At 45.6% G+C, this 21673-nt stretch overlaps 1 protein-coding gene and 1 pseudogene across 1 annotated transcript; both read left to right on the forward strand.

Moving 5' to 3' along the window:
• Positions 1 to 768: 768 nt before the first annotated feature.
• Positions 769 to 1672, forward strand: LOC119714112 (feather keratin 1-like; annotated as a pseudogene).
• Positions 1673 to 6894: 5222 nt separating this feature from the next.
• LOC101804585 (gametocyte-specific factor 1) lies at positions 6895 to 16322 on the forward strand. Its single transcript, XM_027445728.3, has 7 exons — positions 6895 to 7051; positions 9369 to 9466; positions 11859 to 11985; positions 12930 to 13016; positions 13477 to 13537; positions 14517 to 14605; positions 15701 to 16322. Coding segments are annotated over exons 1-7 (486 nt in total). The 5' UTR covers positions 6895 to 7029; the 3' UTR covers positions 15703 to 16322.
• The last annotated feature ends 5351 nt before the right edge of the window (positions 16323 to 21673 follow it).

Here is a 21673-nt window from a genome sequence, read left to right on the forward strand (position 1 = left end):
CACAGGATGGTCAGCATCTTTTGCACAAGAGGGTAGGTCTTTGGTTTTACTGCTGGTCACAGAATGTGTCCAGCCAAAGTGCATGGTACGGAAAGGAGAGTGGTGGAGCAAGACACTGTCCCCGTGAACAACTCAGTCCTCTGGTAGTGAAGGGACCTGATTCCCCAGGACTTGCTGGGCATCATTGCACTCAGGAGATCAACCTTTGCCTTCTTCACAGCAGCTGACAACATGGCTTGCCTGAAGAGCCCAGGAGACAGCCACAAGAGGGAACAAGGCCAAACAAGCAGACAACATGTTACCCTAGAAGGAGCCGTCTTGTGCCAGTTCATTTCAAAACTGCAGCACAGCCCATCTGCCTATGCAGGCAATGAGCTGTGACTGGTGGAGCAGGCTGGGAGCCAGGCTGGGCAGAGGGATGCTCCTTGCCCTTGGGAAAAGGAGCCTTTGATCATCCAGAAGGGCACTGCATAGGCAGAATGACGTGCAACTTTTTGCAAAGAGGGTTCCAAAGTGATTCAACACCTTTCCAGAGACCCATGTCCCACATCTGCACAGGACACCTCCAATTCTTGAGTCTTATCTTCTGCCCCTAATTACATTTTTGTTCCAGGGAAAATCCTTGCACCTATTTTCCTTCTACTTGAAAGGAGCCTCTATGGCCAAGTTGGCAGGTCAGAAATGAGGAAATGAAATGGCAGGAAAACAAAATACATTCTGTGCCATTAGGAAGGTTATTTTGCATTTGAGGTGACTCTGCTGGAAAATTACAGCCCGTATAGAATGACTGTGGGCCCGGGGCGGTGTAGGAGAGGTATAAAAGAGACCCCATCTCCTCACTCTCTTCATCCACTCCTCTTACCTCCATCTGTCTGAGAACAAGGTGAGTGCTTTTCTTCTCCTCTTCTTCCCTGGGGATTTCTTAAACATGCCTGCCTCTTCATATTCTCCTGGATCTTGGGAGTGCTAGTCATGGGAGAGGGAAAAGAGCAGCATACGTGTCATGGAGAGAACCTGCAGCTTGGCTGAATTTCTCCGTGGCTATGGGCTAGGTGGGGAGCTTCGTCAGACTGGACAGTCCTGGCCGAGCTCTTGTGTCCAAAGTTAAGCCCATGGGGCTCCTTACACAGCTGACAGGTCACAAAACAGAACGTACCATGGCTTTCCTGCGGTGGTCTGGCACATTTCTCCTCTCTCATAGAAGTTCTCCTCTGGGCCCTCTCTCTTACCAGGTACACCTCCTGCCCCGAGACATGTCCTGCTACAACCAGTGCCTGCCATGCCTGCCATGCGGACCCTGTGGCCCAACTCCGCTGGCCAACAGCTGCAATGAGCCCTGTGTCAGGCAGTGCCAGGACTCCAACGTCTTCATCCAGCCCTCTCCCGTGGTGGTGACCCTGCCCGGCCCCATCCTCAGCTCCTTCCCGCAGAACACCGCCGTGGGATCCTCCACCTCCGCTGCCGTTGGCAGCATCCTCAGCTCTCAGGGAGTGCCCATCTCCTCCGGGGGCTTCGGCCTCTCTGGCTTGGGCAGCGGCTACTGCGGCAGGAGGTGCTTCCCCTGCTAAAGCCCAAGACAGACGCTCATCTTCCCCCAGTGCTTCCTGCACTGGTGATTCCTCTTGGAGGGACCTTGTTTCCTTCTGGATTATTAAAATTCTGCTGCATCCTATTCTGTGCCTCTGCATTTTCCTTTCCCTTATGGTCACTCCAGACACCTGGTGACTGGAGGAAGTCTTTTCCCCTTATGTCTTCTGTAAACACTTTTGCAGATAGCAGCCTTTGCCTTTTTCCAAAAGGGCAGGCAGGGTGCAAAAATTTGCAGTGTGTCTCCTTAAATGTACTGTCATTCACATATAAGTGAGATGTACACAAGTCCTGCCATCAGCCTCTGGCCACAAAGGCCAAGCTTTGCTTCCTTTGTACTGTCATGCTATTTTGTCCTTAATGCACATCCTGCAGAAGTGATGTTTAGACTGCTGGCCTCCTATGAGGAGCCAGAGCTGCCAGAGGCCCTTGAAGGCAACAGCTCCGCAAACACTTGTAAAGGGGAAGAAAGTACATTTGTTATCCTCTGGATGTTGCTGTGTTTGCCAGGAGGTATTCTTATGCAGAAAATATCCCCAGAGAACAGTAGAAATGGGAATGAATGTGCATGTTGCATAGCGCATGTTGCCCACCTACTAAGATCTATATCAAGTGCCAAGGGTTTCCTGAGGAAAGGTTCTGGAAAGACACTAATTACAAGAATAGTGGCAGGGGAGTACGGCCAGTTGGTGCTGTTAGACTTGTGGACTAAGTGGAGTCTGGGAGCTCTCCAAAGCAGTGTTTTCATTTAGCAGGATAAATGAGATAGAGGATTGCAGCTGAGGAAGGGGAACTGCTGAGTTGCTTCAGGGCATTCCTGAGTATGATGATGTAGGACCACCCAGAGCCCTAATCAGCAGCTGGCTATGTAGCTGAGGGACAACAAACTTTCTCCCTAAACATCTTCAATTCCCTTGGAAGCAAAAGCAGGTTTGGAAAAGATGTTTTGCTGGACAACTCCATCTATATAGATATGTACTCTACTGGAGTGAGGCCTGATGTGGTGTGGGTGCTAATCAGTCTAAGAAAGAACTGACACGTGGTTCAGTTTCCTTGCCAAAGCAGCTGGCAGTGTTCATGACTCGTCTGAACTCACAGCTACACATACCCCTGAGTTTGTGAGAGTCTCATCACTATCCCTGTGTCTGGAGGGCAGCACGTGCTACTCAACACTTCAAGGCTTGTTGGTATACACTGTCAGCAAGCAAGTAGGTGCTTTTCCTTCTGTTCATCTATTCAAGAAAAAAAGAAGAGGTGCAAATCAAGCAACTCACATTGACACTGGCTAGCATAGACAGACAACAAAAAAACGTGTATTTAAAGTATGCCAACAGCAAGAGAAGGTCAAAGGAAAACCCCTCTCAATTTGCCTAAGGTCTTGGGAGTCTGGGAAGGTCCCTGCTGAATTTGCCTAAGGTCTTGGGAGTCTGGGAAGGTCCCTGCTGACTGAAAGCTAGCAGATGTTATACCAATCTTCAGGACGGGCACAAGAGAACATGTAGGAAGCTACTGACCAGATGGTCTAACCTCAGTCCCTGGAAAAGTTATGGAGCTTATCTTGGGTGCTACCAAAAGGCATTTAAAGAACAAAGCTGTTATCAGGCATAAACAACATGGGTTCATGAAGGGAAAGTCCTGTGTTGGTACTTTGATCTCCTTCTATGTGTCCTGGTTTCAGCAGAGATAGAGTTCATTTTTTTCCAAGAAGCTGGTGTGCTGCTGTGTTTTGGATTAAGGATGAGAATAATGTTGGCAACACATTGATGTTTTAGTTGTTTGTCCTGGTTTCGGTTAGGACAGAGTTAATTTTCTTCCTAGAATCTGGTAGGGTGCTATGTTTTGGCTTCGGATGAGAAGAGTGCTGATAACACACTGATGTTTTAATTGTTGCAGAGCAGTGCTTACACCAAGCCAAGGACGCTTCAGCTTCTCACTCTGTCCTGCCAACAGGCAGGCTGGGAGTGCAGCAGGAGCTGGGAGGGGACAGACCCAGGACAGCTGACCCAAATTGGCCAAAGGGGTATTCCATACCATCTGGGGTCATGCTAAACAATATATAGGGGTGGCTAGCCAGGGTGGGGGTGCCGGACTGCTCGGGGTTAGGCTGGGCATTGGTCAGTAGGTGGTGAGCAATTGCATTGTACATCACTTGTTTTGTACACATTATTATTCTTAGTTCTATTATCATCATTAATGTTATTAATATTATTGTTATTATTATTTTCCTGTCTTAATAAACTGTCTTTATCTCAATTCACAGGCTTCACTTTCGCATTTCTCTCTCTCATCCCAGAGAGGGAGGGGGGAGGGTGAGCGAAAGGCTGTGTGGTGTTTAGCTGCCAGCCAGTTAAACCACAACACTGTTGCAAAGCACTGCTTACAGAGTCAAGGATATTTCAGTTTCTGGTGGTGCCCTGCCAGGAAGGAGGCTGGGGGGTGCATAAGAAGATGTGATGGGATACAACCAGGACAGCTGACCCAAACTGGCCAAAGGGGTATTTCATACTATATGATGTCATGCTGAAAAATAAAAATGGGGAGTGTTGGGAGGGAGAGGTGCTGCTGCTTGCAGTCTGGATTGGCATTGATTAGCAAGTGGTGAGCAACTGAATTATTCATCACTTGCTTTGTACATTCTTTTATCATTATTTTCCCTTCCTTTTCCATCCAATTAAACTGTCTTTATTTCAACCCACATATTTTTTGTTGTTGTTGTTGTTGTTTGTTTGTTTGTTTGTTTTTCCCAATTTTCTCCCCCACCTCGCTGAGAAGAGGTAGAAAATTGATAGAAAAGTTGGAGCACTGGACAATCAGCAATGGCATGAAAGTTCAACAAAGTTGAGGTCTGGGCTCTATACTTGGGACAGAGTAATGTGTCAACAATGTGCCCTGGAAACCAAGCGGGCAAACTGCATTTTGGGCTGCATTAAACACAGCATAGCCAGCCAGTCCAAAGAGATGATTCTCCCACTCGACACAGTGTTGACATGGCCTTACCTTCAAAATTGTGTGTGGTTCTGGGCTCCACAATATAAAAAGTATATTAAGATAGTTACTTGACTATGTCAAGAGGAGGGCAACAATGCTGATAAAAGGGCTGGAAGACATCCTATGAGGAGAGGCTGCAGACACTTGGTTGGTTTAGTCTGGAGAGAAGAAGGCTAAGAGGTGACCTTAATGCTCTCTACAACTTCCTTGGGGGAAGTGAAGAAGGAGAAGCCAATCTCTTCTCCTTGGTAACCAGTGATAGTATGTAGGGAAATGGCATAAAGCTGCACAAGGGAAGGTTAAGACAAGGTATCACGAAAAAATTCTTTACCATGAAGGTGGTCAAACACTGGAACAGGCTTCCTAGGGAGGTGGTTGATGCTCCCATGCCTGTCAATGTTCCAGAGGCATCTGGATAATGTTATAAATTGCCCCCTTAATTTTTCGTTGAGCATTGTATTAACCATAGAAAGGAATTTATTGAGTAAGCCAACAGCAAGCAAAACAGCACTGGGCAGCCGGGGAGTCTCGGCTCCACCAACGGCACGCACCTCACCCCCGCCAGGGTCCCTTTTTATATCTTGGTAATTCCAGGATTACACAGCACATCCTGATATATTCTGCGACTGTGCGCACTGTTGCTAGGGGGTCATCTCTGTCCCTCTGGTGGTCGTGAAGATGAAGGCCGTAGTCTTCCTCGACGTTGTGGTTCAACTTCTTTTTTTATTTGGTCGTTTTGGCCCAGCGTGAGACAGGAAGGCAGGATGCTGATACACTAGTTTAGCAACTTATCAGGAGATGGTTACATGAGCTTTGCAGCAGTGTCTTTGAACAAAAGAGGCAACTGAGATGCAGAAGGAAAGAAGGGGAGGGGGTTCTCTTTTTTGTTACATTAAGCAAAAGAATTTTCATAGTGTCTAGCCAAGCATTATACAGTTCCTTACTTCAGCAGGGAGCTTTCACAACTCCCGCTCCTCCAACAGAACTCCTTGTTTTTATAATACAAAAGACAATGAACAAATATTTATTGTGTATTACAGATAATGCCATTCAAAAATATGCTTTAACTTTTGTTTAGCCCTGATATGGTCAGGCAGTTGAACTAGATGATCTCTGAAGGTACCTTCCAACTGAACTATTCTATTTTAAATTCCAGACCAGAGTGTCAAAGGAGAGCCACATGCCTGAGGATGAAGGTAGGAACCAACTGCCAGCTCCCAGACTGGAACTGCAGTGCTCAGGCCAAAGGTCTACTTTAAATGTGAAAACACGAAGGGGACAAGGCAAGGCATATTGCTGCTTAGGGTAAGTTTTGCAGAAGTCTCACATGTTCTGTAACTGAGTGACCTGTGACCACAAAAGGACATTTTCCTGCCTATTTGCTCAGTTGCTTTGAGACGGAAGCACAGCTCATTATTGTATCAGCAATGGTTGCTTCGGGTTCTGCAGCCTAACACACAGCACAGGACAGGCATCCAAGTCACTTTTCAATTATTCCCTGACTCAAGAATGTTCTGGAAATTGGATAAAAGGGGTTATACCTGTGTGTAAACCCTTGGGCAACATAAAATCAGAAGTGTTTCTAATCCTGGTGATCCTATCAGTTTCCTGTGGAAACTCAGGATTAGCCTATCCTGAGCTGTTTTATGGTTAAAAATGTGTTTGCAGCACCCAGGCCCCTACAATACCAGCCATCTGCTTAGAAAAAGTATGTCTCCATTCATCTCATGTCTACTCAACACTTATATTTTAGTTGCAAAATGAGGTAATGATTTAGCAAAAGTGATTGGTTTTGAACCCAGCAATGTGGGGAGCGGACGCAGAGTAAAACACGAGGTTTCTTTCCTCCCATACTGCACATGTCCAAGAGCAGGTGAAACACAGCTTTTGTTCAAAGCTGCCTTTTTGCTCAGAGCCTTTGAGACAGGAAACCAGTGGAGGTCTGAAATCAAGTGGGATGACCAACTCAGCTTGCTTCAAAACAGCAGGAAATGGCCCAGTGGATCAGCTACCCACCAGGGCTGCACACCACACAGCTCTGCTGTGCCCTCACCCATCTTCCAGCTCCATCTCGGCACAAGCCTCCTACAAGGTTCTCAGAGCAGGGCCACGCTCTCTTTCCGCGTTTTTGGACCCGTTTCGGGCACCGATGGCGAGAAGGACACCCCGGGGGCATTACGTGAAGCGCTGGGAGCAGGGAAGGCGGTGGGAGCTTGGGGGGGGGGGGGCCGCGCCGGGCTCTCCAGCACTGCCAGGCTTGGAGAAAATGGCGCCCGCCGGAGAACAAGGACAAGGCGTTGCCCCGGCAACCGCCCCACGGCGGGTGGGGCCCCGCGCGGGGCAGGGGTGGTTGCTAAGAGGCAGCCGCGCAGGCGCCAGGGGCAGGCGCTGCACGCGGCCCCCGCCCGTGGCACGGCGCCGAGGACCCTCCCAGCCCCGCAGCCTCTGCCCGCCATGGAGGTGGAGGATGACTTCGGTGAGCCTCGGGCGGGTGGAAGGCGGAGGTGGCCTCGCTCCCCTCTCTGTGTGTTTCCCTCCCGGATCGTCTTTGCCGTCATGAAGCAGATACAGCGTGGGGGGGGGGGGGGGCGGGAAGGTGTTGAGCGGGGTGGCTGGGGGGTGTTGCAGGTGGTGGGTCTGGTGCTGTCTCTGTGACTGAGCTGTGAAGGAAGCGGTGAGCTGGGTGTCTCAGCTAGGTCTGTGCTGCTTGTGGTTACTGGATGGGGCATGGGTGGGGTCTGGCCCTTGGGCAGCGTTCAAATGGAGCCGCTGCCTCTGGTGCAGGAGTTGTGCCTGCCTGGAGGTTTTTCAGGTGATTTCTGGTGGCGGTGGAATTGTTTGGGGGTTGGTTTTGCGAGCCGTATTGCTAAGGGCTGGGGATCTCACCTGCGTGTTGATGTTGATTTGGTGCTCCAGAGGCTTTGCTTGCTGCAGCATTTTGCCTGCTTACTGCATCTGTTGACCTGATCAAGCCAGCTCCTGGCGCTTCTGCTTTTGCTGCTTTGTGTAGCTCTAAGGGCTCCCTTTCCATCAGGTACTCATTCTTGCCTCCTTCCTTGTACTGGCCATGTAGTTTGTTCGATCTGTTGAGCCAGTTTAGAGAGAGAAGCCACTTCAAATTCCTATTACACGGACAGCTGAAACAGTAGAAAGCTAGTTAATCCATCTTAATAATGAAGAAGTCTTTGGTTTTCAGCTGTTGTAATGGCCTAGACTGGCTAATGGAGGTGAGAGGTACTCAAAAGCAGCAAAGCTGGCAGTGGCAGTGTAGTGCAGCTGGGATGGAAAGAAGGATTATGTACAGCATTCCTAGTGGCTTGGAACATGACCTCAGCTCAGTGTGACTTGAGGAACTGCACCTTAACTAGCTGTCAGCCTGTGGGCCAAGATAGCTCCCTGCACTGGCTATTGAGACAACTGAGCACCAATTTATGTATAATTATGGAATCATTCAGGTTAGAAAAGGCCTCTAAGATCATCTAGTCCAACCTTTAACCTGGTACTGACACGTTCACCCCTAAACCATGCTACGAAGTCCCACGTCTACACATTTCTTGAAGACCTCCAGGGATCTCAACCACTTCCCTGGCTGGTGTGTTTCAAATCTGCACATCCCTTTCAGTGAAGGAATTTCTCCAAGAAAAAAACAAAAGCAAAACAAACAAACAAAAAAAACCCCTAAGCCTCCCCTGGTGCAACTTGAGGCAATTTCCCCTTGTCTTATCACTTAGTGCTTAGGAGAAGAGCCTGATCCCCACCTCATTACAACCTCCTTTAAGGTAACAGTAAAGTACAATAAGGTCTTCCCTAAGCCTTCTTTTCTACAAGCTAAACAACCACAATTTCCTCACGTGTTCCTCATAAGGCTTGTTCTCCAGACCCTTCACCAGCTTCGTTGCCCTTCTTTGGACACAAAAAAGTGGTTGTGATAGCAGGGGAGAGGCTAAGCAAACTGCAGCCTGTGTTTAGGATTTGATTACAAAGCAGCTTAAAAAAAAAAAATCAAAATGCATTAAAAACCTGGGAAAAAGACCAGCAGGGAAGAAATGATGAAAGAAGCCTGGTCTGGCTCCCTGGTGAGTACACAACAGAGAGGTCTGCAGGTAGCAGTGGTCCCCTATACCTCTTTCTGGCTGCCATTCTTTTTCCTCACTGAGAATATGAAAGTGATTATATATCACAGATGTACACATTCATACTGCTTCCCTGTTAATTGCCTGGCTTCTTAGGTGTTTTAATAACTCCTTAGCTCCTAAATAATTGCATGACTTGGGAGAAACTTCACTTAAATTACATAAACCATGTTAGGCATGCTGTTTCCTCAGAAATTAAATTAAATTGGCTGGCATCTTTCCTCCAGCAAAACTAGCTGATGATCAGAAAAGACTTGGTTCGCAGTGATAAAGCTCTCGAGGGCCCTGGTGGAGGTATCATCACCCCAGTGATTCTCATCCAAAATAGTTCGAAAAGTACTACTCTCCTCATTCATTTTGAGTAACTGTGGTGATCTAGTTAATATGCTACCTTAAAGTGTTATTATGCAGTGCTACTTACTATTCTCTGTCTGTTTTGACTAATGTCTGTGTCAGCTCAAACTTCAAAGTGAATTTGTTTGGTTATGCAAAACAGGCTCCTGCCTCAGTGACGGGTTTCAAAGTAAAAACAACTGGTTTAACTTCCTAAAATCACAGCCCTTTTGTGGTGGTGTGTTTGTTCCACTTCACTGTGTTAGTGATGTTTGATCTTGTCTTTCTAACTAGTTCCCCTCCCCTGCCCCTATTCTTCCATTCTAGATGTTTTGGATCCAGAGAGATTGATACAATGTCCGTATAATAAGCACCATCAAATCAGAGCCTGTAGGTTTCCATATCACCTTGTAAAGTGCAAGAAGGTAAGCTGAACAGCCAAACAAGGCACTGAATGGGGGTTGTGCGCGTCTGTAGATACAATGTGCATATTCTCATACTGTTTTCTGACTGGCTTGAGTAAGTTCCTGACAAATAGCCCCATTTAGCCTTTATTTTGTATATTTTTATGACCTGTGTAGTAACAGGTTCAAGGACACGTTAGCTCACCTAAGACGGGTGTGGCTCTTCATGGTTAGGTCAGGGATGAAATCTCAGTTTCTTCAAGCAGCTCACGTGGAGATCAGGTAAATTTTTCTACTTCAGCTTAAAGAGAACTCAGCCTGAGTGATGTGTACCACCTCTGGCTAGTCAGAGTAGAAATGGTTTGATGTTGTAATTTGTTCAAGTGACAGAAATGCATAGCTGCTTTTTTTCTTTTTTTAATGTTGCCAATAAGTATTTAATGGCAGAAACTGCAGATCCTGTATTCAGCACACATGGGAGAGGTGGATTTTTTTTACCTCAATCTTTCATCCAGAATTTGAATACAAATCATCTAATTGGAAGCATTCCAACCTCAGTTCTCCTCTGTATCCTTAAGGTCTGTTTTTTAAACTGTCACATGCAGGTGACTGACCAAGCTTTGGGTTTTTGCTAAGACTTCCTAAAAACCAATTGTTCCTCTTTCAGCTTACCAATATGTTTTTCAAAATAGTGTAGCAGTGCTGTGCCTTTCAGTAAAGATGCAGCTGGAGGGTGTATGCACTGATAACAGTACTTACAATTAATTTTGGTGAAACTAGTGGTTTAAAAAATATTAAGTAACAAGTGAAAGTGGTGGGCAGAGCAGCAAGTACATCTATTTTTGTAGTACTCAAGAGACTTTTTTTTGTTCACTCCCTGCAAATTTTGGCAAGAATGTGCATGTGAGCCAGGTGAACAATATCAGCAAGTAAATGTTAACCTTATTGTTTTTGTCCTTGCGTTGCATAACTGTTAACCAGTCAGTTTTTGCAAGATTTCCTAATTAGAGGGTTGAGTTATAATAATGATCACCTGTCACATTGATGGGTTAAAGTTGCTTGGTCACCAGGTGCCTACTGAGCCACTCTCTCATTCCACCTCTTTAGCAGGTCAGAGGGAGAAAAAAATGTGAGTTGAGATAAGGACAGGGAAATCACTCACCATTTACCATCATAGGCAAAACAGACGTTGCTTGGGGAAGATTAATTTATTGCCAATTAATAACAGAGTAGGACAGTGAGGACTGAAAACAAAATTAAAAACACCTTCTTTCCAGCACCCTTCTTCCCAACCTCAACTCCAGTCTCCGTTCTTTTGCCTCTTCCCTTCTCTCCCCAGCAGGCGCAGGGGACTGGGGCTGCAGTCAGTTCAAAATGTTTTTTCTCTGTCTCTCCTTCCTCTTTGAGCTTTTTCCCAGAACCAGCATGGGGCAGCTCCTGACCTCTATCAGAGGCTGCTCCTGCCCTCCTCCCCTCCCCCCCCCCCCCCCCCCCCCCCCAAACCTGAACACACAAACCCAATACACAGATACAATTGGTGTCTGTAAGTAATTTGCAGAATTTACATTGATCCTGCCAGAGCAGCTTGCTGAAGCTGGTTGAAGCAATTAATGGACATGTGAGGACACAGCAGCCTAGCTGTACAGACCTGTTAAGGCCAGAACTGTGTCTACAGCTTCATAGGTGTAGGTAATGACAGGTGCCTCGGAGCCTGCACTGCAGCTGTGTATCACTGGTAGTAGAGCGCTCACTGCCTCAAGCAGCATCTGTACCACGCACTCTTGCTTCTATATCTGTCTTGGGTGCAAATCTGATCCCTGACAAGCGGAGTTGTGCCAGCCAAAGCCAGGCAGGTACTGGGACAGTGGCAAAGTTGTGATTTTTTTTTCCCAATAAAGCAGGGGGTGAACTAATTTATCATAGTAATTGCTGAGCACTGTGAGTAGAACCAGTGTCTATGTGAAGAAGCACCAAAGTTTGCGGGTGGAATGCTTCCAGCTCCCTAGCTGTTCTGAAAGGGTTAAAGAATTTCTCTGTCTTTGTGCCTGCCTGTGTAAAAATACCTGCATAGTTTAGATTTGCCTACCATCTGTCCTCTGTTGTTTTTAAAATAGCTTCATATGTGCTTTACACCATGTAGCTGTATTGCCAGTGTTGCAGCAGGGAGGTTAGCTGAGGGTATGTTTCATTTGAGCCACCCTTGAGCTGAGTAATATTTTAGTGAACTTTTGTTTCAAAGAACAGTCAGTTTCATAGTTTCGCTTTGCAATTGTAGTGTCTGAGCAGTATTTTGCCATTCCTTGCTTTGTCTTTTAAAGCAATATCACAAATATCTCTTGTTAATCCTGTAAAAAACATAAGGAAAAATGAACTTGAGAAGCATGGCACGTGATTTTGGTTTTCTCTTCTCTAGAGCTACCCTCATGTTGCGAAGGAATTGGCCACATGTCCCTTCAATGCTCGCCATCTTGTTCCTCAAGCTGACCTCAGTGATCACATATCAAAATGCAATGACAAAGGGTTCATTGAGCAAGATATAGGTAAGAGAACCACCTGTGCTCTAAGATGCAACTTCACCCTAGGGACTGAGGTCCCCTGTTTGTCAGGATAGCTCCCATTATAACCGAAAAAGTGGGAGTCAAATTATTGTCTATAGTTTTGTGTGACACAACAGCCTTCAAAAACTTGAGTCTTGATTGCTTTGGTTTATTGAGTAGGCTCGTTAGAAGCTCCTGATAGCCTTTGCACATATTTTATTCCCAGGATTTTTGAATAAAAAGGTTGTACCCAAGCCAGTGCGTATTGAAATGCCTCCAGCAGGAGTTCTGATGCTTTAATGACCAGAAAGACAAGATCTTCTTTTCACAGAGATGATCTCCCTTCATTGAGGCTTGACCACTGGTGCCATGTGAAAAGTCAAATAGGTGTCTAAGCTATGAAAATCCCTGCTGCTGGGGAAACCTGAATAGCTCACTCCTGATGAGAGATTGGTCAGCTCCTTTTGCAGACTTCTCTGCTGCTGAACTCGCTTTGTCTGCAATACAGTTAAGACTCCTGTCTCCTGCCCAGTGAGACAAAACCCCCAAATTATTAAGAAAAGCATCCTGTGCTATGTAGTGTCTCTTTCGTTCTCCTCATTGTCTCTAAAGCTATTGCCACACTACAGAGCTGGTGGCTTTCCATCTTCTGTTGAGTTGCACTGATGCTAACGGTCATGCTGGCATTTGTGTTAGCAGGCTTCCTCTCCACTTGAGCATTCCTTTGCCAGGTCCCAGGGGACAGAGTCATTTGCTGTTCACTGAAAATGTTGTTTATGGTTGCTTGATTTCCGATCTATGCTTGGCTCCTGTGTGTACCTAACCAGTTTACATTGTGTGGGGGGCATTCCTCTAAAGCAAAAAACTGTTTTACAACTTGATCCAAAGTACTTAATGCTTCTGAAGCAGGACAAATTACAGTCACTGATTTTTCTGTCATCCTGAAGTGAACCAGTCTTCTGGCTTCCAGAGAGAGCAGGTGAATGCTGTGAGCACTTGGCAGGCGCCTCCATGTGATGAAGACTGGGAAACTGGTAAGGAACTTCCCCCTTCTGCAACACTGCTGACTTCTCTCTGGTCCTGTCTTACAATTCCGCTTAGGATAGTGTGAGTCGAGAAATGCCATTCATTTAGGTCTCATATGTAGGACACCCTGCTTATGTTCTTTCCTGAAAGTATGCATAGCCTGGCTTAGCAGGCTTTTCTGGACATGAAGAATTATTCAACATGCCTGCTGTAATTGGTATGGAGATATATTTCAAAACATCTGCTCCTTTACATAAAAGCTGTTATACTTCCTATGCAATGATGAAATCAGAAGCATGGTAACTCTTATGTTCCTTAGTTAAATGACAGTGAAGCAGACACATTCATCAGGATAGATTTCTATTTGCTCTTGAACACGTAGAAATAATGACAAAGACACTCCTGATCTTTGTTTATCTTTGCTGGTGTTTCTTAGTTTTGAGCCATGTCACTTGTTTCCTTTTGCAGAGTTGTTGGAGCAGCCAAATTCCCCTTTCCTTTGGGGTATGACCAATTCTGGCATAAACAGGTAGAGTGCAAGTTTGATACCTTACCACAGGTATAAAAGAATATTCTATCCTTCTCCCAGCCCAGCCTTGATGGTTGGCTTTGCTGATGTTTCTCTCCTCCCAGGAACTGTACACTAACAGTGAATGTTTTTATGGTGCTGGTTCATTGTTACTTGCTTTCTCATATGACTCGCCCTTAAAAGAGAAGGAGACCCTTGGGCTGCAAGAATTCAGTTATTCTGTGCTCTCGTATGTCTGTGGCAGAGTGCTCTCCCTGCTGCTGTGCAGTGTTCAGTTTCTGCTGCAATTCTGGCCAGTGTGCAGGGAAGGGAGGTGCTGAGCCGCTATGTGAGAGGTGCTCAGCCATTATGCTGGCTTAGGAAATGTGGCCAGATACTTCGCTCTGGAGCCTTTTGAGAGAGCTACCTCCTGTGAAACTAATAATTAGCTAGTAGTCCATTGTGACCTCCTGTCACTTCTTTCTTGGGAGATTCACTGGCAGTAGGGCCCTGTGTTAGCAAAAATCCCCAAACTGTGATTACATTTTACAAGGGACAAGTGGGGAAGGAGGAGTATAGTAGGAGCTGTGAATTTGATGGAGCTGAATTGCCTGGCTTCAGTGATTCAACAGTAGACTGTTATTGCAGGCTATACATGAGGTGTGGTGGCAGCACCAGGGTTGCTACAGCATGTTTAAAGGTTTGTTTAAGCCCATATGTAGAAGTAGTCTTGCAGCTGACTGCTCTACAGTCTTGTGTGGGCTCAAAAGATAGTCTTCCTTCCGTAAGGGGTGTCAACAGTGCTATCTGGCTTCATTTGTTATGCTTTCTGAAACACTTTATAGTGTTCAGAGCACATGTACTTATTGTAAATGTCACCATTGCCAAGCAGTAAAGTACCATCTCCTTGTGGTAGATGGTACACTCTGCTTCATGATATAGTAAAGTGCATAAACTTAATCAAGTGCTTTTGTCATGAGAAGTGACTGTAGTCTTTCAGTTCCAGTACCACCTTTGGACAAAAGAATTACCTACCTTCAAGTGTACGTGCGCCTGAGTCCTTCCCGTATGCTGTATCAGGGAAAGGCTGTAAGTAGTGTGCATGTGGTTTTGATGCCAAAACTTCTGTAGATAGTGACAGTTACTGAAACTTCTAGCTGGAGCAGTGCCTTATGGCAACGACTGAATGGACAGGAGAGGAACTGTATAACATGGTCCTCCTGGAAAGCAGCTTCCTAAGGAATCTAATAGACTGAGTTCCTTTTCAGAGCTCCAAGCTGTGCTTCTCAGCCTCTTTGAGGTATACACTGATTAGCAGACCAGTCTTCTGAGAAATTGTGGCAAGTATAATGTCCTTGGCACATGAAACAACTTCTGTACACTTCATAGGCGTCAGAAGTTCAAGGAGAGGACAGGAGGAGAAGTAATAGGAAACAACAGCAGGGGGGATTGCATGTACCACTGAAATCTTGTACCTTAGATTGTTGCTTTAAAACAGGCATGTGCATTTGCAAAAGAGGCCCGCTCAGAGTTGTGTACTTACGATAATAATGTTTGGTGCTAGCTATAAATGAAGGGATGAAGTTATTCTGGGGGATGTAGAAATGCCCTTCATAAACTACAGCTTTGTGTGAATTCAGGCCTTGACGTAACAGAAATGTTTGTAGTCCCATTTCAGTAGAAGTCAGGAACCACAGCGTAATTTCCAGGAATTTCTACCACGTATCATAAGCATATGCCATGTACCTGCAAAACAGCTGGATTATAAGGTGTCTGAAATGATCTCTGTGGAAGTTTACTGGATACCTGGGAAAATTCTTGGTTGTGTGCTGTAGAGGTACAGAAAACTTACTCTATAGCAACCTGTGGTTAGGTAGTTAGTAGTCAGCCTGTAGTCATCTGTAGTTAGTGAAGTCATATTTAAGGGCCTATTACAGCCTGCAGAGCATAAAATACATTGTGGGAGTTTCTCAAGCCTTTAGGGAGGCCGAGACTTCCTACTGCATCCCTGCATAAGGATTAATAAAAATCATCTTGACCAGCCAAACGTAGTATTTTTCTATGCATGTACTTCTTGCTGTTTATCTTTCCAGCATCTGAGTTTGTCCACTTCAGATATGTAAAGTAGATAGCTTTGGTTTGCTAGTACATTGTAATTTATAGATACTTCTGTCTTCTTTCTAGAAAGCATCGTGATCATGCCTTTACTGCTTCAAGCCTTAAGCCTTCGCTTTGTCGTGTTGGTGCATGGTGCTTCAGTTCGTTTGATTCATCTAATAATGGGGAATCCTCTGTGAATTCCTTACAATATGTAATCCATTCTATATGCATGTACACGGGTTAAATTTAAACAGTAAGCTTAGTTACTTTTCTAGTTCCCATTAGGGTTTTGTAGTTCCCATTTAAAGAAAAGTTTACTAACACTTAAAACCTGTTGGAGAGCACTGATGTAATGTTTTTTTCCTGAGTCTGGGAAAGAGTTTAGATCACTATCATATACATCTAGGGCTGTGTAAATGTTTGGATTAAGCAGATTTGCATCTTAAAAATGATTGAAAGTACAAAATGAGGTCTAAATACACAGACACAATGAAGAAGCAGCATAGGGTATTTCTCTAGGAAGAAATTAATGTCATTGGCATTTTGAAAAGTGCTCCTCAAAACAATGGATTCTTACAATTTGTATTACTACCAATGTAAAATAAGGCATGTTGACCAGCATGTGCAAAATTAAGATTATTTTAAAGTTTGATTCTGTCAAAGTTCTTGTTCAAAATGGTAATTTACAATAAAAAGATTGTGAATAGCCTTGGACCCATGTTGTATTTCTAAAAGGCAAATGGAGTTATTTGTTACATTCTTGTTTTGTTGAATAACTAAATGGTTACTAGGTAAGATCTCCACTCAGCCTTCATTTGATTTTTATTTTTTGTTCTTTTAAATGAATGAAGCTGTGACAAATGTCAGCTTTCGATTGTTTGTGACTTGACTGCAGTAGAGGAGGTGAGCTTTGGGTGTACTTGCTCTGAGGAATCACGTTATTCTAGGACCCTGTTCTTCCTCAGGGTAAGGAGAGCACTGTTCTTCAGTAGGCCTGCCTTTCTGGAAAGGGCCACAAGCAAACAGCCTGGAAGGTCATGACTGTGACTCCAAAATATCCCCTGGCCTCAGTAATCAGGGCATAGGGACCACGAGAAGTAGGTTTGCCTCATCACCTAGGTGTAGCCAATGCATGACATAGCTCTGAGATCTAAAATCCCATATCCTTCTAGGCAACTTCCTCAAGTATGCCACAGCCTGTGAAGAGTGAGAAACCCATCATTTCTCTGTTCCCTATCGTGATTTTGGAATGCAAGATTAACTGGCTGTATGGTTGTAAAACAAAGATAACCCTCCCTCCAGCGCAATGATTATTTAAAACTCCATGTCGTTTATGGTTGGGGTGTTGGGATAAAGCTCCCTCTGACTACTTTGTATTTATCACAGAGCAAGGAATAATTTAAAGAATAAGCATGCTAAATGATACCTTCTCCAAAGTGGCAGAGGACTTTCTTGTGACTATCACTGTGGTTGCAGCCGATTAATCCTTTAAGTCTTTGGTCTCTCTTATGATGGGTGTGCTGTGCAGTGCTGGGGCTTTCTCCCACTTTCCTGGAGGATGGATGTGTTCCTTGCACAAGCTGATGGGATGTAGAGAAATAGCACATTTTGGCCCACTAGGAAGGGCTTCTGAGCATATGCCTGGGTGACTCTCCTCTAACCCGAGTTTTTTGGTGGCACAGATGCTGTTAAACTCACTCCATGAGGACTTGCACGTGTACACCTTCCTTGCTGGGCCATTTCTGCATTACCTGAGCTACCAGCTCTGGGGCAATAGAACTAGTCTGACTAGAAATCTGCATGGAAATTTGGGATACAAATGGTTGTGTTTGCAGTTGTCACATGTGACTCAGGAGGGAGGAGAGGAGGTAGCATTTACCTTTAGGCACAAGTTCTTCTCTGCTGGGGAGCCTGGACATGTGGGAGCTCCTTTCCATTCGTCCTGGAGACCGTGGGCCCGTGTGGTGTCTGATGGGTCTCGCCACCCCCTCATTAGCACCCAGACACAGATGTATAGCTGCTCAGTGATGAGGTACACCCATGCTGTTGGTCAGCTCCAATACCAGCAGATCCCCAAATCTCTGCTCTGTCCCTGTCATTCACTACAGTTCTGCCCAGGCTTTCTCCCACTGAAGGGTTGAGCCTGCACTGCAGGATGGCTGTGTGCTATTTTTGTACCCCACTGGCTGGACCTATGCATTACACAGTAATGGGAGCACAGCATGAAGCACAAGCCTACATGGATCAGTGGGGAGCCAGTCTGCTTCCCAGTTCTGTGTTCCCTATGGGCTGTGATCAAGTCAGCTCAGCCAGATTCCTGCACATCCCCTTGTGGGGACTCTTGCTTGCTGCATCCTGCAGAGTAAGACCCTTCTCCACACCTTGGTGGTCTGGGCTGGGATGCCCAACTCCTCTCCTCTTGGCCACAGACTGCAGCTGGAGCAGGGATGCCATGAGCAGCTCTTTCTGTTCTTCCCACTTTGTCCCTGTTGTTCTCATCTGCAGAACTTAGCACATGCTTTCCCTCGGCAGAACCACACTGGCACAGGGAAAATGTCCTTTCTCCAGTCTTCCCCCTCTCTTCAGCCCCAGAGCATTGTGGAGGTGGTTTCCTCCCTAGTCCAATGGCTCAAGGCAGACTTGGAGGTGAACTTGTGTTGTTTTTTTTAACTTCATAGGTAGGAGGGCTCTGCCTTCGGCTACACGTCTTTTCAGGGTCAAGGTCTGGATGGGGTGACTTCAGTTACTGCATCCTGTCCTTCTGGCACTCAGCAGTTTGTACTACCTAGTTCTCTGGGCTTTTTATTTCTGGCACCAGAAGACCCTAGAAGTCTATGCAGTCTTCGTTTACAGTGTGTGATACCTCTTTATCCTTCTGTCCCATTCCACTTTCCCTATAGTCAAGATGTATACTTGCTGCCTACAGCCCCACAGAGATGTATTCACAATTACAAGTGTCCATATGCATGGTTCACATCCACAGTTCACATTAATCATCACAGCCCTGGAAAACACAATCTCCTTCCTCTCCCTCCCACCAGTTCAGATTATGATTGCTTTCCTCAGGTCTATATTCAGCTAATGGGGATTTGAGGTAGTTGTGTTTGCTACTAGCTGATGCCCAGGAGAACAGCAATGTCCAGTGTCACACATGCACATCAAAAGGTGCAGGGATCTTTGTTCATGTGAATAAAGAAGCTTTGAATGTGATCAGTTAAATCCTGCTTAGTCACTGTTGTAACCTAATCATCATACAAATGCAGGGTCTTGAACTACGTTGGCCCATACGAAGTGTAGAAGCTAGAGGGTGAGAAAAAGAGAGGAAGATGAGGAAAGTTCTCCATCGCATGTCCTCTAATAAGCAAATGAAGTGCTGGATGTAGGAGAGAGAATGGAATGGGAAACACCGGCTGCAAAAAATGTCCCTCCATACCTTCTGGAAGGTGAACAAGCTCCTGGTATTGTTTTGCCTACAGATTTCTGTATCCAGCTCCTTTGTGCTGTGGTCAGGAAGCCTGGAGGAGAAAGGGCTAGGTGGTAGTGGGGACCAGGCTGTCCAGGGAGTCTCTCCAGAGATCACAGCCCTCACATTCCAGGTATAGCCCAGCTGTGCAGCAGCAGGTCACCTGAGGTTACATTGATTTGTTGGCCCCTGTTTAACTCTGTAGAGATCTAACACCTGCTTCCAAGCTTCAAGTTCCAGCAGGTAAGAGTGCCTGGGGTTACTGAAGGCAGCACAGAGTCTCCTTGTTCTGGCAGATGAGGCTCTGGCCTCAGATCTCAACTTTAAAACAAAACCACATTCAAGAAGTTGTTTCCCCTTTCCCAGCTTTTAGTCAAGGTTATAACCCATAAAACCAAAAGCACGAGCTCAACTTGTAGGTCTTTTCTAACTGCTGACTCAGCAATAGGCTGAAAATCAAAGCAGTGATTGCCTGGCCTGCCCACACATTGGCTGCAGTCACAGAGCTGAGCATTTCTTTTGAAGAGTGAGCCAAACCATGCAGACGAGGTGTCTCCTTGTGCAGGCCTGACGTGCATGTTCCAGAGCAGGTAAATTGAAACAGCCAATTGACTTCCTCTGCAGGGTCTTGGAAGCGCCTTCCTACATGGAGCTCCCAGCCCTGACAGTGTCTCACTGCCATGTGGCAGCTGTCCTATTTCCTTGGAATGCATAGGTAACAGTGAGAAGGACAGTGGCTGTGTCCCATCTTGCTGCTGTGATGTCCCTCTTCTAAGAAGGCTGCTGTCAACTACTGGGATAGCAGGAGTGCTCATCCTGGAGCCCTGTCACCAAACCAGGTGGGATCCCAGGCTCTGCAGACAAACTCCCTGCAGTTTTCTGCTGGGCTCTTCTCACCTGCTGCTGGCCAGCCTGGCACCCTTTCTTCCTTCTGAGTAAAAAGGGGAAGCACCAAGCCAGAACCTGAGTTACTTGTGAAATATTAGGATGGCCAAGGGCAGCAGCGTGCCTTCACTCTGGCCAGTATAGCTGTATGTCTCTGACAATATAACTGCCCTGGATTTTGCCAGTCTGATATTATCTGAAGTTCATCCCAATTGTCGTTTCTACAGCCCATTTCTAGACTATTGATATCACTTAGTGTTCTGCTCTGGTCCCCTGTCACTGTTTTATTATCCTCTGCTCCCTCTCTTTTGCTCCTAGCTCTTCACCTCCATAAATCATGGTGCAAAGAAACTGAAGAGTAGTGGAAGAATAAATGCCAAATGATTGCCAGGGGAGGGTTGCTGTCAGGAATCCACCTGAGTGTGCAGCAGTTTTTAGTTTTCTAGGTCCAGGGGGAGCTGCAATTGGGCTGAGGATCTGTAGAGATAGCACAATCTCAACTGCAAAAGCACCAATAACAGCATATCAAGCTAAATCTGTCTGGACCATCCTTTCCACACCAAATGAGTACGTGGGAGATAGGGAGGAGAAGACTGCAGACAGGTAAGTTTTGGGGTGGGTCTTGGCTCTGCCATCACTACAAAGCAGAAAGCAGAAAAAACTGCTGGGGAACAGGGAAGGGCTTGAATACCCACAGACCCTGGGGCAAGGCAGAGCAGAGTGAAGCAAGAGCACCCTCTGTACAGCAGCTATTGAAAGTGCTATATTTACATGGTGTTATTGTGAAAACGTGCTATTATCTTTGGAATATTACAGCTTACAAAGATAATTATTTCTCTTTTATGGTTGAAACATTCAATATTGTTACTATGGTCATGTGTAATGTTATCATTGTTTTTGTTTTACTGTAAAGCAGGTGTTGATTTCTAACACTTATCAGTTGTAATCATACATAGGGTTAACCTTTGGAAACAGTACACATATATAGGCATAGTGCTTAAGCTTTGGTTACCAGACAAGTATAAATAGCCTCTAGTACTTACCTGTACTATCTTCCTTCTAAATTAATTCCACCCCATCTAATGCACTCTATAGATACCTTAAAGGAGGCTGTAGCAAGGTGAGAGTTGGTTTGTTCTCCCATGTGCCTGGTTACGGGACGAGGGGGAATGGGTTAAAGTTGTGCCAGGGGAGGTTTAGGTTGGATATTAGGAACAACTTCTTTACTGAAAGAGTTGTTAGGCATTGGAATGGGCTGCCCAGGGAAGTGGTTGAGTCACCATCCCTGGAGGTCTTTAAAAGACATTTAGATGTAAAGCTTAGTGATATGGTTTAGTGGAGGACTTGTTAGTGTTAGGTCAAAGGTTGGACTTGGTGATCTTGGAGGTCTCTTCCAACCTAGATGATTCTGTGATTCTGTAAGCATACAGTCATTCATTAGCTCGCCTCCAGGCTGCAAATACCTTATGCACAGTTCACTCTCCTTTTAACTACTGAAACACTGACTGCACTTAGTATCTTTTGTTTCAAAACTTTTACCTGTTTTATACCCTCCTAGATTTCTCCTACACATACACTTACCACCTTAAAGGACAGCTGAATCAACAATACTATTTCTAGTCTTGAGCTACCTCTTATCATACTGAAATCTTTTAGGGGACCACCCTGGAAGATAAACCATGAAAACGTGTCTCAGCGTTTAGGTTATT

This window comes from Anas platyrhynchos, chromosome 28 (assembly GCF_047663525.1).
Source record: "Anas platyrhynchos isolate ZD024472 breed Pekin duck chromosome 28, IASCAAS_PekinDuck_T2T, whole genome shotgun sequence".
NCBI classification, from domain to species: domain Eukaryota; kingdom Metazoa; phylum Chordata; class Aves; order Anseriformes; family Anatidae; genus Anas; species Anas platyrhynchos.